The sequence below is a fragment of the Macaca thibetana genome, chromosome 11 (genome assembly GCF_024542745.1).
Source record: "Macaca thibetana thibetana isolate TM-01 chromosome 11, ASM2454274v1, whole genome shotgun sequence".
NCBI lineage: Eukaryota > Metazoa > Chordata > Mammalia > Primates > Cercopithecidae > Macaca > Macaca thibetana.
The window spans coordinates 45,954,393-45,977,825 of NC_065588.1; the positions used below are offsets into that span (position 1 = coordinate 45,954,393).

General features: G+C 47.7%; 2 protein-coding genes, 1 non-coding gene and 1 pseudogene across 5 annotated transcripts in view; 2 read left to right on the forward strand and 2 right to left on the reverse strand.

Moving 5' to 3' along the window:
* Positions 1 to 2,808, reverse strand: part of LOC126930835 (tubulin alpha-1A chain) — a 421,509-nt gene extending 418,701 nt beyond the window's left edge. The window contains exon 1 of the mRNA XM_050748372.1: positions 2,797 to 2,808. The gene's annotated coding sequence lies outside the window, so the exon portion shown is untranslated. The remainder of the gene's footprint in view (positions 1 to 2,796) is intronic.
* Positions 842 to 22,916, reverse strand: FAM186B (family with sequence similarity 186 member B). Of its 3 annotated transcripts, none has more exons than XM_050748342.1 (8): positions 22,827 to 22,916; positions 21,423 to 21,648; positions 20,304 to 20,486; positions 16,592 to 18,260; positions 15,880 to 16,072; positions 4,537 to 4,706; positions 3,647 to 3,837; positions 842 to 1,179 (listed from the first exon to the last, which is right to left on the reverse strand). In XM_050748342.1, exons 2-7 carry the CDS (start codon positions 21,469 to 21,471, stop codon positions 3,690 to 3,692), a joined length of 2,412 nt encoding a protein of 803 aa, XP_050604299.1. In that variant the 5' UTR covers positions 21,472 to 21,648; positions 22,827 to 22,916; the 3' UTR covers positions 842 to 1,179; positions 3,647 to 3,689. The 3 variants fall into 3 exon arrangements, with proteins under 3 accessions (XP_050604299.1, XP_050604297.1, XP_050604298.1); XM_050748340.1 differs by lacking the exon at positions 22,827 to 22,916 and adding an exon at positions 22,483 to 22,756; XM_050748341.1 differs by lacking the exons at positions 3,647 to 3,837; positions 22,827 to 22,916 and adding an exon at positions 22,483 to 22,735.
* On the forward strand, positions 9,585 to 9,694 carry LOC126931851 (U6 spliceosomal RNA). The gene has a single exon (XR_007717965.1). It is a non-coding gene; the product is annotated as a U6 spliceosomal RNA (small nuclear RNA).
* On the forward strand, positions 9,643 to 13,251 carry LOC126930336 (Parkinson disease protein 7 homolog; annotated as a pseudogene).
* Positions 22,917 to 23,433: the final 517 nt, after the last annotated feature.

Consider the following 23,433-nt stretch of genomic DNA (forward strand, 5'->3'; position numbering starts at 1 on the left):
GCCTCCAGAAAAGAAAGCGCCTGGGACCCGAGAGGCTGGAAACAGCCCAGGGCCGGCCCAGCTGTGCTGTGCATGTGACCTGCATCATACCACTCCCCTTCCTCCCACACCAGGCATCCTCGCGATATCTTAAGCTGTGATTCAGAAAACAAATCCTACTCCTGGCATCATCCACAGAACCGGCTGTTCACATCCCACATCCTGCTCAGCTTTCCGGAGTCTCAGTCTTAGGCTGGAAGCAAGGATGGGTGCCATTCCTGAGGAAGAGAACCGCTGGACATGGGTTCTCTGAGGATAGGGTAATTTCCTATTTGTATGTGTGGTCCCTAGGCCAAGGGTGCTGGTGAGTGGAGAAGGATGGGGCGGGGGAGACTGAGTGGGGACCAGGCAGGTAGCTGTGTGTCAGGTGGAGGGTGCGTAGGTGCTCATGAGCTGATTGAACTAACCGAATTAGTGTCTCAACTGAACTGACAGACGCTTGCCAGAGATGGCCTCCTTAGCCCACACCATCTATATTTGAACCTCATGTCTCCATTTCTTCCACCTTTGTCCTCACTCAGAGACATGCTCACCTTTGCCTCCCACCTTATGACACCTGGCTCTGGTCTGTATTTGGTATCTCCTTTTGTTCTCACCTTCTGAGCTTTCATGCAAATCACTGACTGGCATGTCAGTGATGTATCTGTCCATATTTTGATTAAATGAAGAGTTACTGACACCTACTAAGTGCCAAGTGCCACTCACAGCTATCTCGGCATGTTTGCTCCCAAAGTACACAGACAACACTCAAAGGGTTCTAAAACTGAGTTGAGGAGGTGTGGGTTTCAGCAATGAGACAGAATTTTAAAATAAACCAACCTCTATTTTGTTAAAAACGTAGAGTTTGGGGACTGCAGGAGGGAAACAGTGTTTCTCAAAGGTCTAGGAGTACTCAGCAACACCCAGAGGGTTTCTTTAAAAGCACCAGCTGGGAACCTGCATTTCAACCAAGTTCTCTGTGGGTTTCCGTCCCTCGGAAGGTTGAGAATCACCAGCTAAGGGATGCAGTGGAGACTGGGGCTGTCTTGATCCTTCTGGCTTATTTGGGTTCCAGGGAGTGACTCGCTTGACTTTTTTTGAACAAGCTAAGCGGATTCATTTGTAGGTTCCTGGCATTCCTTCCTTTGGTTCGCTGAGGCACTGCAAGAGTTAATAGAGTTACAGGTTGGGGAGCAACTGAGACAAGGCCCAGGCTATGTGAGTGCCATCCAGCACCTGAGCACTTCCCAGAGCCAAGTCCAGAGCTGGGCCCAGACTCAGCCTGGACACAGAACTGCTCAACACAAAGTCATGATCCGCCCACCTCGGCCTCCCAAAGTGCTGGGATTACAGGCGTGAGCCACCATGCCCGACCTGTACCAGTGTGTTTTTAGCTGTGCAGGAACAGACCCTGAGCAAGGGGAGGGCAGAGCACTCAAGAGTCAAGGCTAAGATTCTCCAGCTACAGAAAGCATTTGGGGTCTGCAGACACACACAGCTCTCCCACCTGTCAGACAGAGAACCCCAGGGACATGCTTGTAAGACAAAGCTGAAAAAAATCTCAGAGAAGGGGGGCTGCTGGGTTTTGAGGGATGCAGTCTTCTAGCATCTCAAACCATGGAGGGAAGATGAGCAACCCTCCCTCACATGCCGAGAGGACACCCCAGTGGGCCTGGAGACAAACAGGCTGTCAGTGCCAGGCAGACCAGGAGAATGGGGCATGAGGTTGGGCCTAGTTATGAACCCATATGGGGCTGTGAGCTGGACAGCATGGCCAGGGGAGCTGGCGAGGTCAGCAGGACCACAAAGAGGCGAGTGACCTGGCACTGCGCAGCAGGTGGATGTGAGGACTCATGGTGGGCCAGGAGCAGGCGGCCCAAGAAAAGGTGCACTTCAGGGAGTGGAGCAGTGTCCAGGAGGGCGCTCCCAAAGGAGGCAGCACAGCCACCACCCTGAGGTAGCAGCAGCCTGGGCAGGGACAGAGAACTTTTGTTAGAGACCAGCAGATCCTCATGCCAAAATAGTGGACCCCAAGACAATGCAGGGAGCCCCCACACTGAGACATCAGGAGCAGCCTGACACGCAGGGAGGTGGTGGCAGCCTGGGATGTGGGTAAAGAAGACGGCACAGCAGGATCTGCCTCTGTACCTGGTGGTGAGATCAACACAGTAAACAGGTACAGGGTTGAAAGCAGGGAGAAAATTGTCTTCATCTAAATTCGCTTAGAAAGGGGAAGCTGTCTTTGCTGGGAACAATATTTTGATAAGTGCCTTAAGCCTGAAACTGGGATCCCAGTGGAGGCCTGGGTGTGGGTGGAACAGCTCTGCTTGAGACATGAAGGAATTTTAGAATTGTGCATGTTTTACCACAGAGAGAGGCGGGGAAAGAGGGAAGAAAGGAGGCTGCTGCTTAGTGCTGTTCAACATGATTCCTGTTCCTCACTGTCCCTCTGTATTTTCAGCAAGTTACTGACGTCGTGAGTGTATGGGCTCAAGTGGGGTGCGTACCTCTGATACTTATGTGCACATATCTCCGTGTGTGGGAAGAACAAAGGGGCTGGCCTGAGACTCAGAAGCTGGGCAGAGCACAGGCAGGGAAGGGATGTGGAGAGGAGAGACCCCCACGATGGGGAGGGCTTTGGGTAAGTTTAACCGAATCTCTGCCAGGCCAGGCCCCAGTTGACTTATGGGTTACAGTGTTCTATCACAGTGTTGTTTTGGTTATTCTCCATTCTGTTTGCTGTATCTAAATCAACAACCAACAGCAACACACATGCACATCCCCCTTGGAAACCCTCCAGGAACTGGAAACCAGGTTTCTGCACTGGGTGGACTGGAATGCTGGGACTCTCAGGCCCATTTCAGAGCGCAGGTGCGGCCAGGGACTGGCCCTCTTTGATGCCGCTATGCCTCCCTGTCTCACTGAGGTCTCTAGTTGGAGGATGGGGGCAGCACCAGCATCTTCTGGCTCTTGGCTCTGGTTAGGTCTAGACTGGAGGCATCAGGAGCCTCTCCCGATTGGGGATCTGTAACTGACGCAGGGCCAGGGTCACAGGAGGCAGATGGGATGGCTCATGTAGAGAGGGTCCTTAAAAGAGCCTTGAGCCTTCAGTAGTGACATCTACAAGCCCAGAGAGGCAAAGGAGAGCTAAGCCTTTTCTAACCAGAAAAGCCTCTTGTTGGCCCCTGGAGTCCTGCCTCTGTCCCCCCAGCCAGCTGTTCTTTCCAGGGACCGTTCTTGAAGGTAGTAAGGAAAGGAAGTGACAGATAGGCCCAGGCCCAAGGCTCAGGTTTCTCAGGCAGTCCAGGGGCTCCCTCATCTATCCCTCCCTATACCTGGCTCCCCCGAGAACCACCCCCAGGGCTAGGGTGAGATGGGGCTCTTCAGAATTCATGTGCAGCTCAGGAGGCCAGTGTGAAGGAAAAGCCCCCTGGTGGCCTCTGAGACACTAAGGAAACCCTTCACTAGAACTGAAGTGCTGTTGGCACAGGGGACTCTGCTTACATCCGCCTAGCAGAGGAACCAGGTTAGCCTCTCTCTGTCTGGTGTGGGATAGTAAATGAGGTCATTGTTAAAGCCTGGAGAAAGATTTATTGGGGAGAATCCACATTGACCATCAGCCTCGCACCTTACTGGGCCTTCAGGAAGTTCAGGCTTTTGTGGTAGGAGGACTACACGTCCAGTGTCAACAGCCGGGGAATATCTGGGTGTCCCCTCAGCTGGTCCCAGGGAAGGCTGGCAGGGGTCTTTTTTTCTATTGCGTAACTGGAGGAGACCACCTCGGTCTTCCAGACGGCCTCCATCTGCTTCCCCTGTTGGCTGGGAGTGGGGGGTTTGGAGAATGTGAAAAGCAACAAAGAGAGATTGAGATGCAAGAGACTCTCCAGAGCCACCAGGCCCAAGTAGGCTTTGTCTCCTTCCTTTCTCAAATCGAGTGTGTCACTGTCCTCCTCGTCTCCCCTCCAACACTGAGTCTGAATCTCACTTCCCTGGGGCTCCTCTGGCGGAGGAGCTGCTGAAAGAGGTTCCCAGGGTGGCCCTTGTCCTTTAAGGAACAGGCCCTGGGCAGAAGCCCTGATCTAGGCCATGCAAGGGTAGGTGTGGACCAGGGTCCTTTTAGCTGCCCAGAGGTTCACAGTGTCTCCAGAGCCTGCAGGTCACATGGTAGGGAGGTTCAGGTTTGTTTACAGGACAGACCAATGGCAGATGCCAAATCGATGCTCAGGGTAGAAAAGTTGTAAGTTTTCAGGTGTGGTCCTCAGAGTCTTTCTGTTGCATAGTTTGAAATGCACTGGTCAGGCTAGCCCCTGAAGCCCACACACTATGACACACACCCCACCTCTGGGTCCGTGGCCAGCACTGGGGAGGGCAGCTGAGAAGACAGGCACTTTGCAACCTGTAGGGTGATTTTGGCCTGTTGGTGCCCTCACTTCACAGCCCACCTCCCCAGGCTGGTCACTCCTGCTGCCTGCCTCTTCACCCATACAGCTGCTGCCCCCTCAGCTTCCCGGCACCTACCGGGCCATCTGCAGGGGCGCACATTCCCGGTGCCTGGACTGAAAGGGCTGCTTACAGGTGGGGCCACTGGGGTGGATGTGCCGGGGTGAGGCTGCAGGCAACTTGCATTTCTTCGGCTTTGGTGAGGTGACCTCAGGGATGTTCAGGTGAACGTTCCACTCCAGCTGGAGCTAGAGGAACCAGCAGAGAGGCATCAGGGAAACAGGAAGTTATCTCCTCTCTAGGTTGGGAGGAGGCTTTGCCTGCCTGTCTGTGCCCCTGCTGGACTCAGGGCTGAGTGGAGAGGGTAAGGTAGAGGGAATCCCTTCAGTTAGAAACCCTGGGACCACAAGGTATCAGACCTTTGCTGGAAACTCCTTGAATTCTTTTTTGCTGTGTCAGTTCCTGTTTCTCCTTTGTTGTGAGGAAGCTGGATAATGGACAAAACAGCAAGGAAGAAAATAAAACCAGAGCAGCTGGAACTAGAGCAGCTCCAGGCAGGGTTCACAGCAGGGGGCCAGGTTGTGCCTGGACTGCACTGGGTATCTTTTTGTCCAGCCCCAGCCCTGGCACGGGTTGAGAAGCTGGGGGAACCTTCACAGCCACTCAAAGAATTGTCATGTCCCTTTCCTTCTCAATCCCAAAACAAACAGCAAGTCAAGGTGCGTCTAGGAGATTATCTGGACTTGTATAAGGTGATACGAAACCTCCATGGCCAAGGCTCTTCTAGCTGCTTGATGCCAGCCCTCATACCAATGCCTCAGCATGCTGCCTCCCCTAGACTCAGGCCACTGCTGCTCAAGACTCGGGGGCAGGTGGTACCTCCTGACCCAACCCTGGGGCAGGTCCCAGCTGGCTCTGACTCACAACTGTGGGATCCTCCAGTCCCTCCAAGCTGCCCCTAGGGACCACGTCGGCACTTGCTGCTTTTCTGCCCCTGGCAGTCTGAGCCTCAGGTCTAGAGCTGAGGGCTGCTCATCCCAAAGCCAGTGTTGCAAATGAAGGAGTCTGGCAGGGAAAGATCCCATACTCATGGGTGGTGCAGAGAGCTATTCCTGCCATATGAAAGATGAATATGGATATAAACTCAATACTTGTATAATGGGGACAAAATTATTAATAGTCCCAAAGGGTATGAATTCTAATTTGCTGGGTTAGTTCCTGTTTTACATCTGTTGTAGAGAATCTAGAAACAGGCAAAACATCAGTGAAAAAAAATTAAAAGAAGACAAAGGAGTTAAATCTATATCTGTACCTATATCTATGTATCTATAATAAAGAGTCAAGGCCGGGCGCGGTGGCTTACTCCTATAATCCCAGCACTTTGGGAAGCCAAGTCAGGCAGATCACAAGGTCAAGAGATTCAGATCATCCTGGCCAACATGGTGAAACCCTGTCTCTACTAAAAATACAAAAATTAGCTGGGTGTGGTGGCGCACGTCTGTAGTCCCAGCTACTCGGGAGGCTGAGGCAGGAAAATTGCTTGAACCCGGGAAACGGAGGTTGCAGTGAGCCAAGATCGCGCCACTGCACTCCAGCCTGGCAGCAGAGTGAGACTCTGTCTCAAAAAAAAAAAAAAAAAAAGAAGTCAAAAGAGGAGAATATAGGAGTCTTTTATTCCATTATTCCCAAGTTTTAGCTATTATCTCTTTGGCCTTTTTTTTTTTTTTTTTTAATTCTATATTATTTTGCATTTATTTTAAATATCAGAAGTTTCAAGGATTCCAATATAAGTTTTCCTTTTTTTAGTAATTCAGTATATAGACAATTATTGGTATACACATGGTTCCATTATCCCTCAGTGGTGTATGGCCCATAGATTAGTAATCATTTATCTAGACAAAGAGAAAAGGAAGTTCGGGTGTCAGAGACAGTGTGTTGGAATTTAAAGAGGTTTTCTGGATGTGAGAGAATGGGAGAGGAGAGGAAAAAATAAAAGAAAATTTCATTATTGTGAATTATAAGCTGGACCCACTTTAGTGATTATGAGTGACCCAATTAAAGATTGGGGTTGGCCGGGTGCGGTGGCTCACGCCTGTAATCCCAGCACTTTGGGAGGCCGAGGCAGGTGGATCACAAGGTCAGGAGATCGAAACCATCCTGGCTAACCCGGTGAAACCCCATCTCTACTAAAAATACAAAAAAATTAGCAAGGCGTGGTGGTGAGCGCCTGTAGTCCCAGCTACTCGGGAGGCTGAGGCAGGAGAATGGCGTGAATCCGGGAGGTGGAGCTTGCAGTGAGCCAAGATCAGACCACTGCACTCCAGCCTGGGCAATAGAGCAAGACTCTGTCTCAAAAAAAAAAAAAAAAGATTGTGGTTACTTTTTTATTATTTTTGGTGGGTGAGTAAGCATTATATCTCTGAATGGGATACAATGGATACAATGGCATAACGAGATCACATAACGTCTTGGGATTTATTTGGGTTGTACTTGATGTATGAATGTTAAAACCAGGTCTATACATTTTAGATGGTTACTTTATTGAATTCTGCCAACGTAAAGTGGGGTGGTGGGGAGGGGGTGAAAGAGTAAGGTTTCTCCTAGTGTTAGTTTTCAGAGGAAAAACGTGAGGTCTCAGTAAGGACATGGAAAAGATGAGGATAGGCTCCAAGTGTAGAGATTAAGAGAGTGAGTTGGCCTAAACCAATGGTTTAGGTTCTGTTGGCCTAAACCAATGGTTCCTAACCCATAGGGCATGGTCCCCTGAGGGGCAATGGATTTTTTGCCAGGAGCCCAAGAGTGTAAGTACATACTCAAAATTGTACAAAAATTGAATAAATAAAAAGTAAAACTAAGTATATAGGAATTCTTGGAACTTTTAACATTTAAAATGGGTCTTAATAGTATGGGATTTTATTTGAGGAGATAAACTAGTGATAAAGGAATAACAAGGACTAGTTTACTATTCTCCTGTAAACAACTAGTAGGCCAAACAAAATATATGAAAAAATGATATATACCCATTCAGACAACAGGCATTGCAGGTCAATGATCCCCAAAAGGAATGAAACAAATGAGACAATGTCCAGGCCCCAGCACAGGGCAGGGAACCCAAACAGAGGCCAGCAGCCTTGCTGAGATGAGGAGACAGCGTTTGGGGATCAGGGAAGCCAAGGTGACTAGAATTTGAAAACTAGAGTACTAGAGAGGAGGAAACCACACGGCAAGAAATCTCCAAAGCTCTGCAGAGGCGTCCCATTAAGTCTCTGTGCACGCCTGCGAGGAAACTACCAAGGCCAGGGGAAGAATCACTGGGCAAGAACAGACAAAACCATCCTCAGAGTTCATATATCCCTGGGACGAGTTTGTGTTCACATCTGTAAAATACTGAAAGAAAAAACTGCCCAACTGGAATTCTACATCCAGCAAAAACATCTTTCAAAACTGAAAACTGAATAAACCTTTTCAGACACCAAAGCTGAGAGGATTCATCACCAGCAGATGAGCAGTGTGAGAAATGTTAAAGGAATCCTTGAGGCAGAAGGAAAATGATACTCAAAATACATTTGGATCTACACAAAAGAGTAAAGAGCACTGGAAATGGTAAGTGTGGGGGTAAATAGATTATTCTTTTCCCTTTGCTTAAGGGAAAAGTAGTAACAATGTACTGTTGTCCCTTGCTATCCATGGAGTATTGGCTCCAGGACTCCTCACAGGCACCAAAATCTGTGGATGCTCACATACTATATATGTATAAATATATATATTTATACATATATATATTTATATTATAAAATGGTGCAGTGTTTGCATTTCACCCACCCACATCTTCCTGTATATATTAAATTATCTCCAGATTACTTATAATACCTAATACAATATAAATGCTATCTTTAGACTATTTAGGGAATAACAAGAAAAAAAAGTCTGTTCGTGTTCAGCACAGACACATTCATCCATTTTTTTCTCCAAATCTTTTTCATCTGTGGTTGGTTGAATCCACAGATGCAGAACCCATAGATACAGAGGGCCAACTATATTAGGGAATTTATAAGTTACATAGGGGCAAAATGTATGACAACAGTAGGACAAAGGCCAGGAGGGAAGAAATAGATGTATACTGTTGTAAGGTTCTTACACATGAAATAATATTATTTGAAAGTAGACTATGATAAGTTAAAGATTTATATTGTAAACCCTAGAGCACAGTGGCTCACGCCTATAATCCCAGCACTTTGGGAGGCCGAGGTGGGCAGATCACATGGTCAGGAGTTCAAGGCCAGCCTGACCAACATGGCGAAATCCAGTCTCTACTAATAATACAAAAATTAGCCAGGTGTGGTGGTGCGCACCTGTAATTGCCGATACTGAGGAGGCTGAGGCAGGAGAATCGCTTGAACCTGGGAGGCGGAGGTTGCAGTGAGCTGAGATCATGCCACTGCACTCTAGCCTGGGCAACAGAGTGAGACTCTGTTTCAAAAAAATAATATTAAAAACAAAATAACAAGACAGGCTGGGCATGGTGGCTCACGCCTGTAATCCCAGCACCTTAGGAGGCTGAGGTGGGTGGATCACATGAGGCCAGGAGTTCGAGACCAGCCTGGCCAACATGGCAAAACCCTGTGTCTACTAAAAATACAAAAAAAATTAGCCGGGCACTGTGGCAGGCACCTGTAATTCCAGCTACTCAGGAGACTGAGGCATGAGAATCGCTTGAATCCAGGAGGCAGAGTTACGGTGAGCCGAGATCACACCACTGCACTCCAGCCTGGGAGAGAGAGTGAGACTCTGTCTCAAAAAATAAAAATAAAAAATAACAAAAATAACAAAACAAAGAGGTATGGCTAATATGTAATATGTCAGGAGTGGAGATAAGATGAATTTACTTGAAAAGCTCAATTACTCCACAAGAAGGCAGGAAAAGAGGGAAAAAAAACCAAAGGACAGATGAGACAAATAGAAATGAAGAGCAAATTATATATTTAAACCCAACTGTGTTGATAATCACATCAAATATAAATAGCCTAAAACCACCAAATAAAAGGCAAAGATTGACAGATTGCATAAAAAAGCAAGACCCAACTATAAAATATCAATTAAAAACCCAATTTAAATATAGAGACATGGTGCTCACTTCGGTAGCACATATACTAAAATTAGAATAATACAGAGAAGACTACTAGCATGGCCTTGGTACGAGGATGACACACAAATTCATGAAGCGTTCCAATAAATAAATAATATATAGACATAGGTTAACAGTGAAAGAGTGGAAGAAGGTATACCATGCAAATAGTAAAAAGTATTTAAAAAGCTGCAGTGACTATATCAATATTGTTGTACACTGACGAGCAAGGAATATAATTAGAAACAAAGGGCTGGGTGTGGGTGGCTCATGCCTGTAATCCCAGCACTTTGGGAGGCCTAGGTGGGTGGATCCCCTGAGGTCGAGAATTGGAGACCAGCCTGGCCAACATGGCGAACCCCATCTCTACTAAAAATATAAAAATCAGCCAGGTGTGGTGGCAGGCGCCTGTAATCCCAGCTACTCGGGAGGCTGAGGCACAAGAATCCCTTGAACCTGAGAGGTGGAATTTGCAGTGAGCCAACCAAGATGGCGCCACTGCGTTGCCTGGGTGACAGAGCGAGACTACATCTCAAAAAAAAAAAAAAAAAAAGAAAGAAAAGAAACAAAGAGGGCTATTTCATAAGGATAAAAGTCCAAATTTTGGGCCAGGTAGAGTGATTCATGCTGTAACCCCAACACTTTGGGAGGTCAAGGTGGCAGGATCGCTTGAGGGCAAGATTTGGAGACCAGCCTGGGCAACATAGTGAGACCTCATCTCTATTAAAATAAATAGTAAAGGTCAAATTTTCAAGAGTACATAAACAATCTTAAATGTGTATGCACCTAGTTACAGAGCTTCAGAATATTTGAATAATAAACCTATAAAACTGAAATAAATAGACGTAACTGGAGAGATACAGCATGCTCATGAATTGAAAGAATAAATATTATTAAGATGCCATTTCTCATTGCTGGGTAGGTAGGAAATTGGTGGGTTGTGGAGTTTGTGGTGGGTACTTGGACGAAAACTAGAAAGACACTCAGAGTAAAAAGGAGCTCACAATGACATCCAGGACATTCAACCCCCAAAGCAGCAGCTAATGATATATATCTGTGGAGAATGTCATGCAGAAAATGAAATAAAATCCAGGGATACAATCAGATGCAGAGAATGTGGATACAGAATAATATTCAAGAAAAGGACTGAAAGATTGGTGGGTTTTGATGCTCAGAGAAACCTGGGAATTCAGAGGAATGTCTTCACTTACACCTGAATTTCCCTTTTAATGTTTCTCATTGTTGTATAGCTTTGGGTTTTGCATACAGTAGTTCCCCCTTATCCTCGGGGGATGCATTTCAAGAACCCTGGTGGATGCCTGAAACCTCAGTACCAAACCCTTTATACACGTTTTTTCCTATATATGCTTAACTATGATAAAGTTTAATATTTAAATTAGGCAGAGTAAGAGATTAATAACAAAATAGAACAATGTTAACAATATACTGTAATAAAAGTTATGTGAATGTGGTTGGTCTCTCTTGCTCTCAAAATATCTTACATAGGCCAGGCATGGTGGCTTACACCTGTAATCCCGGCATTTTGGGAGGCCAAGGCGGGCAGATCACCAGAGATCAGGAGTTCGAGACCAGCCTGGCCAACATGGTGAAACCCCATCTCTACTAAAAATACAAAAATTAGCCGTGTGTGGTGGCACATGCCTGTAATCCCAGCTACTTGGGAGGCTGAGGCAAGAGAATCGCTTGACCCCAGGAGGCGGACGTTTCAGTGAGCTAAGATCATGCCACTGCATTCCAGCCTGGGCGACAGAGCAAGACTCCCAAGCACTTTGGGAGGCCAAGGCAGGCAGATCACTTGAGGTCAGGAGTTAGACACCAGCCTGGCCAACATGGTGAAACCCTGTCTCTACTAAAAACACAAAAAGTAGCCAGGCATGGTGGCGGGTGCCTGTAATCCCAGCTACTCAGGAGGGTGTGGCACGAGAATTGCCTGAACCCGGGAGGTGGAGGTTGCAGTGAGCCAAGATGGCACCACTGCACTCCAGCCTGGGCAACACAGCAAGACTGTCTCAAAAAAAAAAAAAAAAAAAAAGGAATGCCGCAGACTGAAAGATAATATCCATGAAATACAGATCTGGTGTAGAACTTGCATACCAGATATAGGTATGCAAATATTTGATATAGGTATCAAATATAGGATGAACTTTACAACCCAATAATACGCTTTACCAAAGGAGATAAATGGATGACAAATAAGCACATGAAAATATGCTCACATTATTGTTAGGAAAATTCACATTGTATAAATTAGTCTTAGTATAAAATAGTTCTACAACTCAATACATGAAAACATAACCTGATTTATTTTTATTTTATTTTTTTTTTTTGAGATGGAGTCTCGCTCTGTCGCCCAGGCTGGAGTGCAGTGGCATGATCTCGGGTCACTGCAAGCTCCGCCTCCTGGGTTCACACCACTCTCCTGCCTCAGCCTCCCGAGTAGCTGGGACTACAGACACTTGCCACCACGCCCGGCTAATTTTTTTGTATTTTTAATAGAGACGGGGTTTCACCGTGTTAGCCAGGCTGGTCTTGATCTCCTGACCTCATGATTCGCCCTCCTCGGCCTCCCAAAGTGCTGGGATTACAGGCGTGAGCCACCGCGCCCGACTCCTGATTTTTAAATCATTATTATTTTGAGTTTTTGGCTGAAGAAGCAGAGGAAATGGAGACGGTCATCCTGTAGATGTCATGAGGCGAGCTGGGATTAAGGTCACCATTGCGGGTCTGGCTGGAAAAGACCCAGTACAATGTAGCCATGATGTTGTCATTTGCCCTGATACCAGTCTTGAAGATGCAAAAAAAGGGGGACCATATGACATAGTGGTTCTACTAGGAGGTAATCTGGGTGCACAGAATTTATTTGAGTCTGCTGCTGTGAAGGAGATACTAAAGGAACAGGAAAACCAGAAGTACCTTATAGCCGCCATCTGTACAGGTCCTACTGCTCTGGTGGCTCATGAAATAAGTTTTGGAAGTAAAGTTACAACACTCCCGCTTGCTAAGGACAAAATGATGAATGGAGGTCACTACACCTACTCTGAGAATCGTGTGGAAAAGGACAGCCTGAAATTCTTACAAGCTGAGGGCCTGGGACCAGCTTTGAGTTTGTGCTTACAATTGTTGAAGCCCTGAGTGGCAAGGAGATGGCAGCTTAAGTGAAGGCTCCACTCGTTCTTAAGGACTAGAGCAGCGAAATGTGATGATCACTTAGAGAAATAGGCCATTAGGAATCCATTTTCACTGTTCGCTCTGGACAAAACAATGGTAGGTTAATATGTTCAGAAGCCACCGTCATAACTGCTTTTACTGAAGTATAGTCGTGAAGTCACAACTACACAGAGATTTCTCAACCTACAACTTGTGTCTGCACATTTCTAAGCCTTGTTTGCAGAATAAACAGGGCATTTAGCAAACTAAAAATAATAAAATAGGCAGAGCAGGAGTTCAAGACCCACCTGGGCAAAATAGTGAGACCCCGTCTCAAAAAAAAAAAAAAAAAAAAAAAAAAAAAAAACAAGCAGGGGCAAAGGACCTCAATTGACATTTATCCAAAAAAGACATGGGGTACTCTGGGCCACTCTGCCTATGGGACAGCCCTGCTCTGTCTATGGAGCAGGCATTCTGTTGCATGCTGTTGCTCTAATACACTTGCTGTCTTTAAAAAAAAAAAAAAAAGACGGCCGGGTGTGGTGGCTCACTCCTGTAATCCCAGCACCTTGGGAGGCTGAGGCGGGCAGATCACGAGGTCAGGAGATCGAAACCATCCTGGCTAACATGGTGAAACCCCGTCTCTACTAAAAAAATAGAAAAAATTAGCCAGGCATGGTGGTGGGCACCTGTAGTCCTAGCTACTTGGGAGGCTGAGGCAGGAGAATGGCGTGAACCCAGGAGGCGGAGCTTGCAGTGAGTCAAGATCACGCCATTGCACTCCAGCCTGGGCGACTGAGCAAGACTCTGTCTCAAAAAAAAAAAAAAAAAAGGACACAAAAATGGCCAACAAGTATATGAAAAGGTGCTCAACATCATTCATCATCAGGGAAATGCAAATCAAAACCACAATGAGCTATCACCCCACACCTGCTAGAAGGGCTATTATCAAAAAGACAGGAGATAATAAGGTCATGGCAAGGGTGTGAAGAAAAGGGAATCCTGTACACTATTCATAGGAAGGTAGATTAGTACAGCCATTGTAGAAAACAGTATGGAGGCTCCTAAAAAAATTAAAAATGAAATTACTATGACCCAGGGATTCTCTTCTGGGTATATACCCAAAGGAACAGAATTGCCACCTTGAAGAGATATCTAGACTCCCATGTCCATTGCAGTATTACTCACAGTAGCCAAGATATGGAAATAACCAAGGTGCCCATCAGTGGACAAATGAAAGAAATTCTGGTATATACAGTCATGTGCTGCATAACAATATTTCAGTAAATGATGGACCACATATACGACCATGGTCTCATAAGATTATAATACCATATCTTTACTGTCCCTTTTCTATGTTTAGATACACAAATATTCACCATTGTGTTCTGACTGCCTACAGAATAGTCAGAATTATAATTATAATTCAGAATAGTCACATGCTGCACAGGTTTGTAGCCTAGCAGCAATAGGCTATGCCATATAGTCTAGGTGTGTAGCAGGTTATCCCAGCTAGGTTTGTGGAAGTATACCCTATGATGTTCACACAACAAAAAATTGCCTAACAACACATTTCCCATAACACAACCCCATCATTAAGTGATGCATAACTGTATATACAGTGGAATATTATTCAGCCTTAAAAAAGGAGGAGATCCTGCCATTTGCCACAATATGGTTGGCCCCAGAGGACATTATGCTAAGTGAAGTATGCCATGCATAGAAGGAAAAATATCACATGATCTCACTTGTATGTGAAATCTAAAAAAAACCAAAAGGCCAAATTGAGGAGACAGAAAATAAAACTGGTTACCAGAATTGGAGTGGGGATGGGAGGAAATGGGGTGACATAGACCAAAGGATACACAGTAGCAAATGCATAGGATTAAAAAACTGAAAGCTCTATGTGTTGGATTATAGTTAATAGTGTATTGTAGTCAGGATTTTTGCCAAATGGGTAGATTACTACTGCCCTTGCCAGAGGAGAGATAAAAATGGCAACTATGTGAGATGATGGATATGTTAATTTGTTTCACTATGGTAACCACTTTGCTATATATGTATCTTAATAATGTCATGTTGTAAACCTTAAATATATACAGTAAAACTTATTTTAAATAAATAAATGTATAAATAATAAAAATTGTGGCCGGGTGCAGTGGCTCATGCCTATAATCCCAGCATTTTGGGAGGCCAAGGCGGGTGGATCACTTGACGTCAGGTGTTCAAAACCAGCCTGGCCAACATGGTGAAACCCTGTCTGTATTAGAAATGCAAAAATTATCCAGGTGTGGTGGTGGGTGCCTGTAATCCCAGCTATGTGGGAGACTGAGTCAGGAGAATCGCTTGAACCTGGGAGGTGGAGGTTGCCGTGAGCTGAGAATGCGCCACCGCACTCCAGCCTGAGCAAAAGAGTGAGATGCCGTCTCAAAACAAACAAATAAACAAACACATTTGGAGGGATTATGAGGGAAAATGGATTCTAAGCTAGATTTCCACATCCAGGCAAACAGTCAATTAAGAGTGAGGACAGATATTAAGTAAAGACATTTTCAGACAACCAGGGTCTCAATGACTTAACCATGCAACCATTGTCAGAAAGTGAGTGGAGGAGGGACTCTACTAAAACAAGGAAGTGAACCAAGGAAGAAGAGACCTGGAATCTGGAAAGCCAAGGAGCTGATTCAGGGAGAAGCAAAGCGAGTCCCTGCAAGACAGTGAAGATGATGGCTGTGCACCAAGCCTGGAGAGCCACCAGATTGACAGGAGCAGGGCATGGAGAACCACAGGGGAGGGAGAATCACAGCCCAGAGCCAGGACTGCAAGATCCAGCTGCCCTTCTTTTCCGGAAGAAATCTTCTCTTCCACAGCTCTTTTTGAAGAGATGTCTCTCTCTCTCTGGGTTGCTCTCCCCAGAAACAGATTGGAAAGCCGCCCTCCCCCATGCTCAGGCCACCGCCTGCCTTCACCTCTCACTGGTGCAGAGGCCTTATCCTGCCTTCTCTTTTCCCTTCTGCCCCTGGTCCCGCAGTCGCAGCCACATCCCCACAGGTTCATTTCGGGGCCCCAAGCCGACTGACTGTGCTGACCCCAGGAGGCAGAGCGGGAGGTGGGGGTGGGAGGCCCACCTTGGGGAACATGGTCACCATGCTGCTCAGGCACTCTCGGCGCTTCTCCTCCAGTCTCTTCTGCTTGTCCGTCCAGGCCTGCAGCCTGAGGCTCTGCAGGTGGTCAATGTTTTCCAGGAAGATGTAGAGGTTCTGGTCCTTGTAGGAAGCCTCCGTTTCTTTCATGATTTGTACGTGGTTGATTGCTTCTTGCCTGGGAAGAGAGGAGAAGCGATTTAGGGGGTGGAGAGGCCTCCTCTATCCCCCAAGTCTGTTAACCAGAGATGACTTTGTTTTCTTTAATTCCTTAGAGCAAAAAGAGAAGTGGAGGCTGGTAAGAGCTGGGGAAAATGGGGCAGAGAAAAGTGGGAGGTGGTATCAGGTGAGGAGCCTCAGGGCTGGGATGAAACAGAAAGAGAAAGGAAAGACGGGAGCACATTAGGCGGATTACGGACAGGGCCATGGGAAGAGAGGAAGAGAGAAGGAAGTGGCTTAGAGGAAAAGCCCACTACAGGGAGAGCAGTGGTCAGTGCCCTTCTTCCCACACCTTCAGGGGTTGCCCAAGGCCCCAGGCCAGACTTGCTTTCCTGGATCCCACTCAGGAGACCCTGTCCAGGCCTGGGGTGGCTCTCCCCATCGCCCCTTGCCCTGTGTTCCTTCTCTCCCACTGGGTTTAGGCTCTGCCCACATATAGCAGCAGGTGGGTGCCAGGTGGGTTCCAGGGAGGACCTACCGGAGGCTCTGGAGGCGTCTATAGAAGATGTACTTATGGCACAGGTACTGCAGCCTGAGCGCGCCCAGCTCCATGGTGGTGGTGGTGAGCTCCAGTGCTTTGCTGCGCAGGTAGTGGGGCAGCCTCAACTCAGACTCCTCACTCAGGAGCTTCAGGTTCTTCCTCTGGGCCTCCATGTCCATGTGGTACACCTTCTCCTTAAGAGTAGCAGGTGATATCTGCAAAGAGGGCTGAGTCAGCCTTCGAATGGATGTCCCAGTGACAGGAAAGGAGGCAGATTTCTTGGGCTTTGTGGGAACTCGGCGGGTCCGTGGTCTGTAGGTAAACTCCACTGAACTCATAGGTCTCTGCTTTCCCAGGGCAGGCTGCTGGGTACTAGGAGACATGGGCAAGTGTGGCCTCCTGCTTTGGTGAGCAGATTGGGTCCGGCTTGGGGCAGGCACTAACGATAGCTCTGCCTTCTGTAAGTCCCTCCATCGACTGGTGGGTGTGAAAATCCTCCTCTCCACGTCCTCCCCTAGCTGCTCCGGCTCTCTCCCTAGGCTCTCCTGCTCCTTTTCTAGCTGGACCCATCTCTGCTGCTGCTCCCTGGCCAGGTCTTCCAGCTTCCACTGCCGCAGCTTCTCCTGGTGCTCCTGCTCCAGCAGGGCCCACTTCTTCTGCCGCTGCTGCCACATCTCCTCCTCCTCCAGCCACAGCTGCCTCCGTGTCTCCCAGCCGAATCCCTTCTCCCAGGGCTTCTCTTGGCTCTCAGAGGTCACCTGCCTGGAGCTCTCTAGAGACAGCTGTTTGCTACAGTGGAACTTAATTTGGAGTCCTCCCTTTTCCTGGAAGTAGTCCTCATGGTCTTCGTCTTTGTGGCCTGAGCTTTCTGCCACGGGTCTTTCCCATTTCTTAGGAAACCTGCGATCTACTGAGGGCAGAAGTACAGGCTCAAGGCTCTTGGTGTCCTTGCTGCTGAACACATCTGCGACCCTCGAGTGCACAGTCATGGTGGAAAGTGGCTGGTGCCCTGCAGCTGTAGCACCACTGTCCCACACCATGGCCATGGTACCTGGGGGAAGTGGCGAGAACAACTGCTCCTTCTTCATGGGTTCCTGTTGGCTTTCCTCCGTGACTGTTTCTTTCCTTGGAAGGGTCTCTCTCTCAGAGGGACCCGGGGAGTCAACAGAAACCTCAGCCGGGTCTTCTGCCTGACCTATAGCAGCCTGAGCCTTCTTCAGCTGGAACTCCAAGGCCTGCTTCGTCAGGAGAAGGTCATGGTACCGTCCCCCTAAGATCTCTACCTGCTTCAGCAGAGCATCCTTCCTGCTCTCAAGGACCTGCACGAACTGCTGGAAGTGCAGCCTCTGGCTGCTGAGCTCTTCGGTCGCCTGCATTTGCAGGTACCTGTATTTGGTCTCCAGGCTCCTGTTCTCCTTGTGTTGGAGGATCAAGGCCTTGTTGAGGTTCTCCACCACAGTGGCCATGTACCTGATGGCCCTGACCTCCCCCTTGCTGAACATGGTAGAGTCCAGGAGCTCCTGCAGCATGGACGTCACCTCTGAGGCCTTTGTGTTCATGGTATGCTGGTCCTGGAGCATCTGTTCTGGGCTCAGTGGCTGAGGATGGGATGGAGATGTCTGTGGGCTTCTTCCCTGCCAGCCCTGCCAGAAGGTGCGTTTGGACACTGGGAGAAGTGGAGAGAAAAAAGTCAACGATCTCTCATGGGTCCCAAGGATTGCATTGATTCTCCAAACCCTGCAGGGCCAAAATGGCAACCCCCTTAGGGATTTGGCAAGAGTATGGAGCTGGGGCTGTATGTGGGACCAGGGATGGTGCTGACAGGGCAGACCTCTGCTGGGTGCAGAGCTTGCCCAGAGCCCAGCCTCAGGGTCTGCCAGCTCCACAGCACCTGCAGAGCCCAGAGGGGCCTGACGTAGGCAAGCCAGCACAGCTCACTGCAGCATCCTCCTGGTCTTCCATGTTCTCCTGGGGTAGAGTTATTTTTCTAATCATGCCACTTCCCAGCCTCAGTATGTGTATTTGCCTCCTATTATCAGCTACCCAAACCCCTTACACCCATTTAGGAAGCCTGGTTTCCCTTTCCCGTTAGCACTGGACTGTGCTTGTGAAGAATTTATCACATGGTCCTCCAACTGTTCACATTTTTTTTTTTTAATAACTAATGTCTTTTTCCATTTGGGGGATCCCTTTGATACTCTAAGGAAAGCAGCAGACCCTCTCTCCCCAGGAAAATGCACTACACACAGATTGTGCCTGTCATTAGCAGATCTCAATTTCTCAAAGGCTGGGTCACGGTGGTCATTGTACCCCCTTGGACCTACTATGTATAGAGCTGGTGGAGTGATTATCTTGGAGCATCCATTCATCGGCCTATTTAATAAACATCACTGGTGGAAAAAACAATGCTAACTTCAGATGAGGGGTAGAGGAAATACAAAAATTAAGGGATACTGAAATTGGGCTAGCATCTAGCTAGTATTGTCAGAGAGGCCATGTGGCCTAGTGGTCCAGAGCTTAGATTCTGCAATAAGGTAACTTGGGTTTGAATCCTATCTTTCCGATTTGCCTTGGGCAATTTTCTTAACTTCTCAGTGTCTCAGTTTCCCAATGTGCAAAATGGGGATAATCATAGAATCTATGTCATAGGACTTAGATCATGCATGTTTAATGCTAGGTGCAGTAACAGGTACCTAGTTATAAGTGCTCAATAAATCATCCCTAAAAAGAAATAAAGATGCAGTCTTTACCATTCATAAGTTTATAATCTAGCAAGGGTCTAAGTATACAATAAGTGTATTTGAAGACAGAGTATGGTACAGATTGCAGAACAGATTGTTTCCTGATCCACTTTTCCCTGCCTTCTCCCTCCTGCTGACCTTACTTGATTGATAATGAGGCTGGCCATGAAGAACAATGGTAAATGTTGATGGTTAACTATTGTTAATTAAGCCCTGAGCATGTTCCAAGCGTGGTGTCAGACACCTCACACTGTGTGGAAGCCTCCCCACAAACCTGGAGCTAGGCAGTACCCTCCTCTGTTTATATGTGAAGAAACTGAGGCTCAGAGAGATGAAGTCCTTGCCCAAAGTGATACAACCAGAAATGACAGAGATGCAATTCAAACTGTAGAGTGAGATTAAGAAGCCAGAAAACCTGTGTGTGGGGCCACAGGCTTTCCTTGTGTTCCCTTCTCTTCTCTGAGTTTCAATGTTCTCATCTACAAAATGTAAGAGTTCGATAATCTCAGGTTCCCCTAATGTTGATGGGAGTAAAAAGCCAAGGTTCAGCTATTTGCTGATGGACCACCTCTGCAGCAGCCTCCGGCTGAGCCTCCCAAACCTTCCTGGCTCTGTTGCTGGGTTTGGAGTGAGGAGAGGATGATCCGCAGCCTCTAGTTGCTAACTCTAGCCCTCCTGGCCTCCCAGCTTTGTTCCTCAGAACCTACATAAGGCCTCAGCTCCAGTAAGCACGCCAGAGACCTGTCTCCACATCACACTTCCCTTAGCACTGAAGGACAGCTCAGAGCTGCTCAGTGCTCGACCTGGGCTCAACCCCCAGCCCCTCACCACTGCCCATCCATCTCAAATCAAGCTTCTGTGATGGAGGAGAATCAGAAAGACCCCAGGCCCAGCCTCTGACTTCTTCCCCTGCCATGGCATCACCCCATCCTCACCTAGCTCCCTGGCCAGGTGCTCCTAGAACCTACCTTGTGACCTTTTCTTTTGTCCTTCAATGAGAGTGGAGCAAAGGGCAGTGAGTGACTCAATGCCTCTTTTGGTGGCAATGAGGGAGAGTGGTAACATTTTCTCTGTCACTTCAATCCATTCGTCCAGGGCTGCTTCTTCCTCTTCACTCTTCCTGGCCCCGATCTCATAGGTCAGAGTGTCACCTGGAGAAGGGATGGGAGGTGCAGGCTGAGAGCAGTCTGTCCTCCAGGGGGACACAGACCTAGCCCTATAGAACAGGGGTTACAGTGACTGTGAAGTCACATTGATTTTACCTCTTACTAGCTATGTGATGTTGGACAAGTCGCTTATCCCTCTGAGCCTCAGTTTCCTTCCCTATAAAAGAACTGGGTGAAGATTAAATGAGATAATACCTGTGGAACAATTAACATGAGGCCTGCCGTGTAGAAATTCACAATGGACATTAAATAGTATTGTTGTCTGTACAGCAGGGAGGTATCTGACTTGTTGTTGCTCTATGCCCATTGCCTGGTCCAACATCTGGACAACTGAATTAATTAAGCAGAGTTAACTGCTCTCTCAGTCTTGAAGGAAGCTGAGGGACCACTGAACTGAGAGCTTCCAAGCATGGGGTAGTAAGCGGGCGGCAGGGCACATCCTGATACCATCTTCTTCCAACACTGGAGCATCCAGCACACAGCACACAGGTCCTGTGATGAGATGACTCTGACCTGAGTGGGGGGTAGCACCTAGCTTTAGGGTTTAATGCAGCTGACCCACACCCAAATGGCTGTACTAGTTGCTCACACAGCTGGCATCAGGGCTCATGCAGTAAAGGTCATTCAGTGCTTTGAATATCACCCAGGGGTGCTCTATAAAATAGCTAATGTGGGTTTGAATTTAGTTTCTATCCTGCTCAAAAAATGAGATGTCATAATGGACCCGTGACTTAGGCTTCATCATATATTCAGCTAATGTTGTGATCTGTGATGTTTGGACACTTCTGTGTCTGCCCCTTAGGAGCACGGAGGTGATGTGCTGTGACAGGAGTGGTGGAATGCTTCACTGGAGAAGGGGATGTGTCCTGTGCTGTCCCTGTGCTCGCCAGAGGAGGCACGGTGCCCAGCCCGCAAACTCACCCCAGTCACCTAGCCAGCGGAGAATGTCATACAGGTGCTTCTCCTTCATCTTAGCATCTTTGGAGAAGGAGGCAATTTTGTCCAGCAAGATGAATCTCTTCTTGCCCTTTGGATCTGTCTGGTGAGATTTGGCATTTTCTTTTAAATCATATCCTAATTCTTCCTGGAAGCGGTTGATGACACAATTGACATTGTCCAAAATGTCTAAGAGCTGGGTAGAAATATCCTATAGAGAAGCAGCAGATTGCCGTGTTAGGGCTGTGGACTTCAGCCAGAAGCCACATGCTAGCAGCGTGACCTTGGACAAGTCGCTTAGCCTCTTTGGGTCTCAGTTTTCTTATATTTAAAGTGGGAATCATTATAGTACTTATGTCACAGGGTTTCTGTAAGGATTAAATGAATTAAATATTTTAAAGTGCTTTTAATAGTACCTGGCACATCATACAAAAGTGTTAGCTTTTATTATCATTGTGATTATTAAGAAGGTCAAGAAAGGATAGAGTACCAAAACCCCACAGCAAACATTTCTTTAGAATTTCAGAGGTTGCTGGGGGTTTCTGGATGTCTTTCCTTACAAGGATCCACAGGCAACAGAAGCTTGGAAACGTGAGGCCCCAGGAAGCTCTAGGATCAGAGGCTCAAGTAAAAAATGTACTAAAGCCTCATGTATAGGGTGATTTGAGCCTTTGGCCATTTCCCCAACCCCCATGAACTTCCTGGGCTCAGCTTGGGGGATTCTGGAGGGTTACCAATAACAGATTCTGGGTCCTTTCTCCTGCCCTGTAGGATGTACCACAATGTGCCTCAGGGCTATCCTCAAGCTTCCTGCCCCCCTCCCGGCCCCAGCCCTGCCTCAGGCGGGTGGTTGCTTTCAGCTCACCCTGTAGAGGCCAAGTTTAGGAGAGAGATAATTTATACTAATCTGTCTGCAGACCTGGGTTGCTGAATATCCCAGGACCTCTGAGGACCCAGAGCTTGAATCTCGCTCAAACCTGGGATCAGTCCCCAACCTCCACATCAGATCCCAATATAAGGGTGATTCCTTCATCTCAGGGGCTACCTCTTGAGCCCGAGTTAGCTGGGCAGCCTCAATCCTCAAGATGATGGCTTTCACTGATGTGGGAGTCACCAACTGTGGAGGGTCATCCTTCTCCATTTTGGATCACTCTGTCAGTCACAAAACATCCTGTGTCTCTGGTCCACAGACCTGGACACACAATGTTGCCTGCTTTGGAGGTTAAGGGCACCAGGGTGTCTCCTGGGTACCCTCTGCCCAGGCACAACTCCTCTGGTAACTGCCAAATGCCAGGTTCCAACCGATCCTCTTTTCCCCAGTGACATCATCAGTTTGATTAGAAGAATTAGGAGATTAGACTCCCCACTATTGAGCTTTTTGTCTATTACCTAACATATATTTACTTGACTTGTTGCTTTTTTTTTTGAAACGGAGTCTCCCTTCCCTCTGTAGCCCAGGCTGGAGTGCAGCGGTGTGATCTCGGCTCACTGCAACCTCTACTTCCTGGGTTCAAGTGATTCTCCTGCCTCAGCCTCCTGAGTAGCTGGGATTATGGGTGCACGCCACCAAAACCAGCTAATTTTTTTTTGTCTTTTTAGTAGACACAGGGTTTCACTGTGTTAGCCAGGATGATCTCGATCTCCTGACCTCGTGATCCACCCACCTTGGCCTCCCAAAGTGCTGGGATTACAGGTGTGAGCCACTGCGCCCAGCCAACTTGTTGCTTTTTTTTTTTTTTTTTTTTTTTTTTGAGACTGAGTCTGGCTCTGTTGCCCAGGCTGGAGTGCAGTGGCTGGATCTCAGCTCACTGCAAGCTCTGCCTCCCGGGTTTACGCCATTCTCCTGCCTCAGCCTCCGGAGTCGCTAGGACCACAGGTGCCTACCACCTCGCCCGGCTAGTTTTTTGTATTTTTTAGTAGAGACGGGGTTTCACCGTGTTAGCCAGGATGGTCTCAATCTCCTGACCTAGTGATCCACCCGTCTCAGCCTCCCAAA